Genomic DNA, 11,816 nt, shown 5'->3' with positions numbered 1-11,816 from the left:
AGTCTGATTATAGTTATTGTTGTTTAAGACATAAGCTGAAATAACTAAAGAAGAACATGACAAATATTTCAAACATTGTGTTATTTAAAATAAATATAAGTATTTATAAAAAGGTGTTGGTTGTGAAATGAAATGAGTAAAACGTGTTATGTTTGAAAGCATTGGAAGTTCATAATGTAAAATATTCGAATACTATTTTGAAATAAAAGAAATCACTACAGAAATAATACTTCTAACAGATACTAAAATAATTAAAACATACATTTTATGAAGATAGTTTTCAGTTTTAACAAAATTTATTCGAAGTCTATATTATAATAATTACTTTTCTTTTATTCAGCTCGCAAGCTTTCCCTCTCTTGGATAAATAAAAAATGTTTACTCAAACGCCTATCAAGATTGTTTGAGCCTTTCGAATTTGAAATTTATAACCGTCGTTTAAATAATTTATGAGGAGATTGTATTGTCAACGTAGCCTTGAAATCTCTGTGAGACAAATACATTTATTTTGTCCTTTAATCACATAATCATTCTGAATCTAGATTTAAATCACGCTGCCTCTATGATACTCTTATAACCTATACAATAAAATTCACGTCTCAATCAGACCACATCCTTATAGCGTTTCAAAATTGTCATAAGTCTCTATTTTACTATAAATATGTCTGCTTAGTAAAAATTTCATAACTGTTTAAAATCTACACAAGATATGGTGTGAACTACAAATATGTTTTATAAAAAACAAATACTGATATTATAACAAGACGTTCATCAATTAGGAAAAAGAAAATCAAAAAATTTAAATATGTAACTATTCGGAAACTCAAATCGTTATACCGTTCGGAAATGTAGACCAGAGATTGCTTTTAAGATAATGAAGGGACTTAAAAGGGTCGAAAAGATATTCAAAAGGCATTAACGTCGTTACCATTCGTGCGACTCCTCCAAAGCGAATATTTAAAATTTATAAATGTAAAATGCATTACATTAATTACATTGTAGGTATAACACGTCAATAGTTTTAAGCAAACGTAGAGGTTATGAAAACCAAGAATTATTTTTTGGTTTATTTTGTTGGAGAAACAAGCGCTGTTTCATTATATAAATCCTCAAAAATCATTGAAAAGTATCTTATTGTTGTAGAAATACATAAAACTTAAGAATAAGAAAAATTGTGAATAGAAAACTTTTTTTTTCTGAGTTACTTTTGATACAGTGAATAAAGCTGTGAAGAAACTTTAATGTTATTATCAATTGTTAGAAATGTTGTAATGTATAAGAAAATATTGTCGTCCTTTTTTTATATTTTTGTTACTAATTAATTGTTATGAATGCTTCTATGTACAGTGAACGTCATGACTCATGAGAACATCGGAGATAAAAATGAGAATAAGTCAGCGACTGAGTGTAGAAACAAAAATCAAATATAAAAATATAAGAGGTAGTCGCTTTAAGTTTTGATTTAAAGATTGAATAGTGAAGATAACTAGTCATGTACGTTTAATATATAACATGAAAAAGCTTTTACACTGCACTTATTTTCCTTTACACCAACAAAAAAATCTTCATTTTTAGGAAGCGATAACACCTATTCGATAAAGGCAATAACCCTAAACAATGCCTTTTGTGCCTCCAAAAAGGCACCCCTGGATCGCTTTCAAACCCTTTACATTCTTATATAGTACGGTCATTTACAATCCAGCCAAAAAATCATCGATATCATATCGTTTGTTCCACATGGCTGTAGTTTATTGTTCTTCCAATACATATATATATATACATATATGTGTATATTATTAATAAATGCTATGTACATGACATGGATTATGTTTATTTATAAATTAAAGTGATTTTACAATCACGTCTAAACATCAACTAATGAAAATTTGAAGTCAATCAAGATTAGAATTAAATAACTAAGTCACGTTTTCGGTACGTATTAATTACTAATACTAACGTTATTTTTAATTCGTTAATTACTAAAAGTATTCTTTTTTGCTAATCATATTTAATGTAAAAAAATTTTGAATGTTCAAAATATAAGAAAAACCTATCACCTAGGCTGTGACTGATGATTTTTATTTTTCCGCTTAAAATTTTTTTTTTTAAATAAAATTGATGCGGAATTCAATTCCGACCTCTTTGCATCTCGATGTCCGGCGTGACAATGAATGAATAATGGAGTAATCGCCAGCGAGGGTAGGTCAACGTAGCTAGTAGGCTCCAAATCAATTAACTCGGAACAAATTGCTTGAGTTGTTGCGTAAAATTATGTATTATTCGTATACCTCTTCGGATGTACATATATTAAGAAATTTTAAATACATAACTACTAACCGTATATATTAAATAATATTAATATGACAAAAAATGCTATAAAACTAAAAAGTTGTCGTAACCTATTTAAAAATCATTTATTTTTATTTCGACAAATTTTGTTGCGTCTAATAATTCTGATCTTAAATTCTATAAGAGTAAGATAAATTTACCTGAAACTAATGTTAGGGGTACAGATCCGAACAAAGTATGTGTTAAAATAAAAATTAAATGTAATATTTTTCGTTACCACAAATTTTATAATATAGTTACGACTTGTAAAATTAGGTTTATTAAGAACTAACAACTATTTGATTGACATTTTTTAACTTCTATTACACATATAGATTGCATTTAATTTATAATTTACTATTTCATATTCTAATTCTTATCCTTGTTCTCATTCTATTGGGTTCATAAATAAAAATGTTTATAAAACTGAAATGTATTTTTTTCTTTATATCCTTCTTGATATGGCATAAACTTTTACTATTTTACGACACAAAACATAAATGTATCGAATTTGAAATATAATAATTACTTTAAATACACATCAGTTATATGTTAAATTAACTCATAATAATGTTCTCTGAGATGTCTATTAGCTATTTTCCGCCAGTAAATGTAATTAAAACAGCGTTCCTTAAAATTTATGCTAGCTATTTTATCTCTGCTTTAAATCTTCCGTAATTTACAACTTCTTACAGAGATAGGGCTGCTACTTCGCAAAATGAGGAAACGTCTCCGATGCGCTCGGAGTAAGTTTTGCCATTGAAAACAAATTCCGAAAAAGGTACTGTCAAGTGCACAGTAAAACTGTGAGCTTTTCCAACATTCTGAGAAGCTCTTCCAGTCCAGATAGCTTGACAAATCTTGGGATATGTATTTATAGGTTTGCGAGAAGTTAAATTGGAATATTTTGGTCCCAGATCTTTTGGACACAATGGCGCAATTGGACCGTATTTATACTTCCTGGCAACTTCTATGGAATATTTTGTAAGAAGTTTTCCTAAGCCTTGTCCTCTGTAGTTGCGTAATGTAGCCAAAAACATAATCTCAAGACTACAGTCAACTTTGTATCTGAAAATAAAAAATATATATAATTAATATTAAAAATAACTCACTGTTTTTGTGTGTTCGAGTAACGACGTACAGAAAGTAATGAACAATTGAATAATAGAAATTCATTATATTTTAAAACCAATAAATATAAGATCCAAATTGAATATGCAACTATGGAAATTTTTCACTTCTTTTTATTTTATAATTTAAGCTCTTCTCACTTTTCAAATAAATTGCATCTCTCATCAACGTCGGCCATAAATTCTATGAGCGATCGGGACGATGCTTGAGTGCATCGCTCTTCAGAAAAAATAACGAAAAATGGTTTTTCAGATGCGTCATTTGCCTTAACCTGAAAATGACAAGTATTATTTAGAAAATAATAAATATAAACTTGAAAAAACTACGAAATAAAGACAGGAAATAAAAAAAAAATATGGTGACATAATCTTGTCGCCAAAATGTCATATCAATATTATGTTAACCTGAATCTTATTAAAAGCGACAGCAGCGACTTCTCCAGTTTCAACGTTTACTGCTACCAAGGAGACGCCGTCTAGAGCTGCATCGGCGCATAGCTCAAGCAATTCTTCAGCAGCCTTAGGATTTTTATTTACCTCACTTCCTATCGATACGTATTCATCTTGACAAAAAGCCGTCCGAATTACCTATTAATAGTTTGATTTCATATATTATTACTATACATTATTAAAAGATAAATTAAATTATTTAGCATCTATCTAGACGTAGGTAAATCTGAAAAATCAACTCACTTCTAATGCACCAGGAAATGTAATTGACGACAAAGACTCTATTCTATATTTTCCTAGAAACATAAATTAATTATTAACACAAATTTATTAACTTTTCTTTTAGCTGAGAACATAAGATATACTTTATTATAATATATTAATTACCAATCAATGGTAACAGGATATAATTATAAGTTTTTGTCCGACTCTTTCTCGATTTAGTACAACTTTTACGTTTTTAACATTTGAGAAAACATATATTTATAAATATGACTTTTTCGAATTTAAGCTGATATTGAAAATCAGATAGACGAAGAAAAATGCTGCCAAGAAATAGGAATATTTAGGGAGAAATCCCAACCTACACAATATTCTACCAAGCATTTACCTAATTAGATCACTGGCTTGTGGGATGTTTGGCTTGTTTCACCTCACTTGTAGAAGAAAAGCAACAAACTTAATTTGATTATTATATTATGTTCTCACTTAACTAATTATGATTTTAATTTATTTAAATTAATTTCATGAATCTTAAGTGCACACAATACATTATTATAGTTGGAATTGAGACAAAAAATTCAATGATCAGTTCCGTATAAACCTGTAGTCGTTAAATAAATCAAGCAACTCAAACGACGTATCCGTATTGTGATCGTAGTCACGAATTCAAGGATGAACAGTTTTTCGATGACTTGTACTTTGTTTCATTGCTATAATAATATTGTTGTGTGAGACAGACATTTTTTGTATGAGGTATCTAATTTTTGACTTTAAATGTAATATGGAGAAAGAATATTAATTTGAATGAAGGACTATTAAATATATTTGGACTCATTTCTATTATTTTTACTACAATCAAGGTATTTTGATCGAGATTGTTGACGAACGTCCGACAAATGTCTTGCATCTGCTAGTTTATTCGTTTATGTTATCGACTGTGAAGTAGTGTTATGTTGTTTAAGTGATCGCATAACAGGCATATTGAGTTTATAATTGTTATAAAGTTATAAATGTACAGTCATAATAATGGTCTAACAAAATATGGCTCAAAATACGATTAGATAACACAAGTCTAGTTTATGTGCTAGCCAAATGACAGAAAACTAGCTTCTTTTGAATGTTATGGTGATGAATTATAAATAACAAATTTAACTTCATTGTAGAAATTAAACAAATTGTTCGAATTTTAAATTTTCGATATACGCTAGGGATACAAGTTGATAATCCTCAAACTAGTAGAAAAAGGTTTATACAATGTTAAACACTTCTTTATTATCTATATGTTAGAGTGTCCAACATAATAATGAAATCTTATCTATTATCAAACATAAATAAAATACATACATATGCATACGTTGATCGTTAAACTATCATATATTTAGTCAAATGAATATCAAATAATTTAAACACTTCACTATTTTTAATATTTTTCCCCTTTGAGCTGTGTTTTAGGATGAGAAATATGTAATAATAGTAGAGATTTGGTATAAAATATGTATATGAAAACGAAACTGTAGTGACGTAAATTCAATTCAAGGGGTCAACTAGAATTTATTATGAATAGACTTCTCACAATGGTTTGATACCAGGTCGTTTATCGTTGTATATCACACGGGTAACTTATTATCGTCAATAATTCACGTTATCAGTCTAATATAAAACATACCATCAGCTGTCGAAAACCACTCCATATTAGATATGTAATTGTTGGCGTTTTTTTAATATATATATATTTTTTTTATAAAATATCACTTAATATTTACACATGCGCCCACGCCGGAATCTAACAGAGTACTGGATGTTTTAAGTCCGAATTTTAATGGAGATAAATTAATGTGATACGAGTTTAAAGAAACCGGTAACCTTTGTGACGCCAATGTTAGCTAGATATACATAAATGGCCTCCATAAGATAATCATATATTTATATATTAAAATTTTCGACATTTATGTATTTTACTTTGCAAATATTTACACAAAAAAATATAAATAATATTGCCATTTATTTAAAGACAAAGTAATTTTAGGGCAAAAAAAAAATATTCTAGATAACTGTCTTAGTAAAATTAGCAATTACCGTTTATGTTCTGTTGTAAAGGAAAAGAGAGATTTTTTGTCTTTCAGTGTGAAATTAGTTTTAATTTTATCCTGTAGCAGTACCGGTAACTGAAGGTAAAAAAATGTCTCGTCTATTTACTCTTTAATATATAATGCAATGATTTACTTCTTATGTAACATAAGATTCTGGATACTGCATATGACGTTCAGTGACGCTACGCTATACCAACCAAATTAAAATGATAAAATATCAATTATAAGAAGGTGGACGAAAACCCATTCAACTGTTACTGACCAACAATGAATGAAAAACGCATAAGAGGTAAGAAAATGCTTATCGTTTTATAAAAACTATCTGAAAACTTACAAATATTTGATGCCGCAGCTTAACTAACGTTAAAAAACATATATCTGAATATGTAAAGCATATTCTTTCGAATCATCGAAGTAATACTAATAATAATAAATAATAATAGCTATTACCGCTAGTCTATTCGCCAAGCCGGAAGTATAACACCCCACTCTATAGCATTTGTCGGCCCTTTTGTCCCCCTCAGTTTTCCTACAAGCATGTACTAAAACTCTTACTTTCCTCTTACAAAAGATGAGAGCAGGAGAGCTTATATATCCTTGTTGCCATGCTAATTATCTTAATAAACATTTTACTACGTGACGCAATTTAGAATCTCAAACGTTATAATGTTACCTACTCCACAAATTATTATCATCTTTGAAAAACAAAGTGTAAAAAAATCTTTGTAAGAACACAATAAATTTAATATAAGATATTTTTTTCAGAAAATAAAAATAAAATAATTTAAGACTCTGTTTTTAAAGCAAAAATTAATAACATAAGAACAAAGAGGGCGGTTTTGATTCGGGACACCATTTTAAAACAATGGTATACATATAATACTGGCTCCATAAAATAAATTTCAGTCTTATTCGCGATTGAACAATCGAAATAATCCCAAATCCGTAGTTAATCCACAGTAGAATGGCTTGTAAATAGGATCCACATTCTAAATCTCTCAGTAATGAGCTAATTCAAGAGATACGATTTAACTTTCTCAATTGCGTTATCGTCAGCTGGTGTTCCTTAATGCTATTGTCTTGTAATGTACCTACCCTTAATTAGACAGCATTTACACCGAAATAATTCTCTGCATATTTAGTTTGTATTTTAAAACTCCTTTCATATACAATTTTACATTTTATTTGTTTTCTTCCACAAGTTTCCGACTAGTGTTTTCTCGCTGGAGTGTATCGTTAAAAGTCCACTTACTTACAAAATTAGAGTTTTATAAGTACTGTCTGTCTTAAATATACATATAATTTGTTTTGGACCGGGGATAAAATTTTCTGTGAACCCTCAAGGCTTTCTATGTACTCTACAACCTGTTATATATTTCAAAACGTTAACAAATAAAAATGGAACCTAAAGATGTATAAAACATTAAGTAATCTAAATCATATTCATATTGAAATTAAGTTTCTGACTATTAACGGAACTCGGACAACAATTTTTAAGTAATGTTTTAATTATTTTTTCTTTTTATAACTTATTTACAAATATGCCAATCACAACATAACCCTCCTATTTGCCTTATATATAATCTGGCAAAAATGTGCAAACTTTGTCTCGAGCAAACTTTTGCCTTATCAACTAACTTTGTGTCTTATACTGATGCCTTAATTTTATACACAAACATCAAGTCAAAGTAGGCGTAAGCTTGTTCAGAAATCAAGATTACCCGCTTACAAGTTACTAAATTTGATTAAATTGAACAAGTAATTTCCTTGTTTTCACGTTCAAATTTATTGTTGATTCTATTAACATTTTTTAGAAAAAATTTAGTATGGAACAGAACAATGAATAAATGAAGGTTTTCAATGTTTTTTATTGCCTTGAAATAAAATTGAAGTTTAGAAAAAACACATAATGTATTACATTAATTATGTCTATTATAAATTCAACTTCAAGGCCAACCAATTCAATGACATTCATCCTAACAACTCCTTTTTAAATAAGGAAATAACGATTTAAAATTTCTCTTTTGAACTGAAACTTTTTAATGTCATATATAAAAAACTACAAGTTTGGTTCTGACAAAGGATTTTCATTTTTATTTTTTTTATCTTTTTTTTTACCTGTGATATATAAAAGTTGTTCTATTCCGCGCAACGTATATAAATTATAATTTAGTGAAAGAAACTCAAAGACTTTATTCGTAAACTAATATTGATGTAGAATTAATAAATTCATTGAACCCGTAACCTTCGAAATATCACGTTCAAGTTATTTAACTATCCAATTTAATGTCGATGGTGGCATCTTTACAATATTTCTTGTACACTGCAAAGCCTTACAGGTAACTTCTGCCTCGATATGATACTTAAATATAAAAAAGGCTTAAATCACTGGTTTCAGTCGGGCCTCAATTGCGTAACTGGATTGCGATATCCAGAAGGTTACTAGTTCGATTCCTGTTCGTGCCAATTAATACTATACTATGTTTACACTGCATATTTCTTCGAGCTGAATTTAAATTTAAATTTAATTTAACATACCATAATTAAAGTACGTTTTTATTTATTTACTATAAAGCCTTCACACTCTTCATAAGAATTCGAATCGGAAGTATACAGTGAGCGATCAGTGCTTGTGAGAATCGTCTATCAAAGTGTCAAACACACTCGAAAAGTAAGATTGAAAAACTTCCTTGGTGTATTTGTGTACGTGTGTGTAATTAAATTCCTCACGTAACATTTTAAGTGATAATAATGAACGTAAAATACGAAGGAATTCTCATAATTCGAGTGGAATTTTGATTGTAATTTTACAAGAATATATATGAATTGAACCATAATTTTTGATTTTTACTCTTGCTGTTTTACTTAATATGCGTATATTGCTGCAAAGCAACTGAATCATTGGGTATATTTTATACCGTAATTCACGTACCTAGTGTATCCGAAAACCAGAATTGCATTCAAAAGTGTACCGAGAAAATATTAGTAATCATTATATGTTTATATGTATCAGGATGTCATATTCTTGATCATAATTATTTGCTAACTTAGTATGAGCGTTTAACTGCAATAGATCAATATAAGAGAAGACACTGTTTATTGAGTTAATGTTGGCTGTGATTGAAAGGAAGAGACAGTTCCGTGACAGTAACGTGATGTTGTCTTATTTGACGTACAATCCTGGATGACTTTTGCACAATTAATGTTTGCTTCAAAGTTTTCTTCTTGTAGGTACCAAAGAATAAATAATCAATAATAATTACGCGCGTTACGTTTTGCAATAAATGACAAATTACATATATTTAAATTATCTGACTGGACTAAATGACTAGTAACTTAAAAAAAGATCTCTTTTAAGAGATAAGTTATCCTTTGTACATCACTCTCCTTTTGTAACTAATTTTTTAAACTCTTGGTACATAAATAAATAAATAAATAAATTAAATTCATGTTTATGAAAGGTAATTATATTTGTAAAAGAACACTTGAAAGGACAAAGACAATGATTATCTGTGAACTTAATGAAAGAATGAACGAATGACGGTTGATTTCACCTTTTAAAATATACTAAGTTTTATAATTGTTCAAGAAATTTAGAGAAAAATAAACAAAACTATCATAAAAGTACATATTTGATCAAAAATGTTTATTTATCAATATATTATCAATAGGTAAGCATTATTCATTGCAACTGAAACAAATAAAAAAAATCATATTTACAAATACATACATTGTTTATTTAATAGTTTATAGCCGTTGGAATATATCATGACCGTATTTCAAGTCGCATAGAGACACGCTTGGATTGTTTAAGATACAATGACCACGCCGAATATCGGTGTGAAGTGGCTATTGCAATTTAATTTCCGTAGATGATTTAGCCCTATTCCATTGTTTCCATTGTTCCTTTCCTTTTCTTTCTTATTTCATATAAACAATATTAGAATAACTCTCGGAGCTACACCATGTGCTTCGCTCTTTGTTCGTCTAAGGTTACATTATAAGTCATGTAACCAGCGGAATATATGTTTTGTTTTTAAAATAAAATATTCATTTTGACATACTTTTACGTTAATGAGACTGATTCAGAAATGAATGCAATGGACATTATCAAACCTAATAATTGGATGACCAGACATATTTCATACAATTTAAACTGCAATTACCATTGTGGTTACCCTTAACTACAAAGCGCATCGTCCTGGGATTGTTCACATTATATGGAACGACAGTGGGTGAAAAAGGAAGAAATATTTCAACATCCAATCATCTAGTTTATCTTTTGCCTTTTGTAAATTGAATGCCTATTTTATACCTCTTATTGCTGTTAGATAAGTCAACAAATTGTAATGGAAATAATTATTTGATTTAATGTTAAAAACTTTGCATTATAACAGGCGAGATATGATTTATCACCTTAGATGTCTTCTAAATGTGGATTGGACCATGTGTTCCAATCCATCCACAGAACCACTGTAGGTCCTTGACTTAATTGTAAAGTAAATCAGAATACAGTAATAGTTACCTCGAAGGCAATGGAAACGCATATTTAGGGGACATTAATTCCATAGCTTCATGACGTATGTGTCTCGCCACTTCGATCCTGGGATTGTGATGGGAACCTAACTCGTCAAATGAGTGCTATTGTCAGTATCTTGCTGGAGTATAAATAGAAGCAAGTAAGTCACAATTGTCTGATCTATTGCAAATTACCGAAAACTATTATATAAGAAATTAACATAACTTATTGAAGGGTAATTAGTAGTTAGTCTTAAGTAAACGTATTTAAGCAAAACGAAAATTTGATGAAAATTTTTTGGTCACGCCTTAGTCGTACACATTTAGATAAGATTCGATATAAATTAATTGAATACTAATAGCCATATATCTCTATAAAATTATGTGTTCATGCAAACAAATTTATTTTTTTCTCAATAAAGTCACCCTTGAGAAGATAGTAAGAGCTTCTGAATAGTATTTTATAGCCTTGGTCTTGTTAAAACAAACAATTAAAAACACATGTTTAATATGTTACTATGATTCCAACTTCATTTGCTTAAGAAATTTAAAATACAACCAATTTTCTCTTCATTACCATTTGAATAGTTTCCTCATTCCCGGCAAGAATCTGATAGTAAAAAAGATTTATTTCGTCCAAAGTATTATAAACTTTATCCTCATAAATACATGGTGGAAAATTGAATGCTATTCGACTTAAGGTCATTTTGATTCCGAGCCGAGTACTCGAGACGGCAGGCTGCGATCTAGGAATTAATGTAGCGCGCCTAAAATCTAGCACGCACTTGTACTGCTGGTACTTTCATCGTCGTCTGGAGCGACAAAGAGGAGTTCGCTTTGTTTTCTTGGGTCAAAGAGTATAAATAATACATCAAAGATTTTATCTCACAGCACTACATAAAAATATGAATAAGCAAAAATTTTTTTTTTAATAAATGACTTGCATTTATAACTAATCAGTCATAACCTTTTAAAAATACACGCATTCATTGAGTGATAAGATAATGGAAATGTGTGAATTATTTCATTTTCTCGTCTATAAATGAATCCATACCATCAATCAAATTACTTACGGGGA

General features: G+C 29.1%; 1 protein-coding gene across 1 annotated transcript; it reads right to left on the bottom strand.

Annotated features, from left to right (window-relative positions):
* Positions 1–2,745: 2,745 nt before the first annotated feature.
* Positions 2,746–5,918, bottom strand: LOC116772638 (uncharacterized). The gene is made up of 5 exons (XM_032664880.2): positions 5,797–5,918; positions 4,152–4,204; positions 3,864–4,046; positions 3,600–3,730; positions 2,746–3,396 (listed from the first exon to the last, which is right to left on the bottom strand). The coding sequence occupies exons 1-5, from the start codon at positions 5,819–5,821 to the stop codon at positions 3,018–3,020; spliced, it is 771 nt and encodes a 256-aa protein (XP_032520771.2). The 5' UTR covers positions 5,822–5,918; the 3' UTR covers positions 2,746–3,017.
* Between the last annotated feature and the right edge of the window lie 5,898 nt (positions 5,919–11,816).

This window comes from Danaus plexippus, chromosome 12, assembly GCF_018135715.1.
Source record: "Danaus plexippus chromosome 12, MEX_DaPlex, whole genome shotgun sequence".
Taxonomy (NCBI): Eukaryota; Metazoa; Arthropoda; class Insecta; order Lepidoptera; family Nymphalidae; genus Danaus; species Danaus plexippus.
Note: the sequence above shows the minus strand (reverse complement) of the source record. Positions and strands in the feature narration are given on the sequence as shown.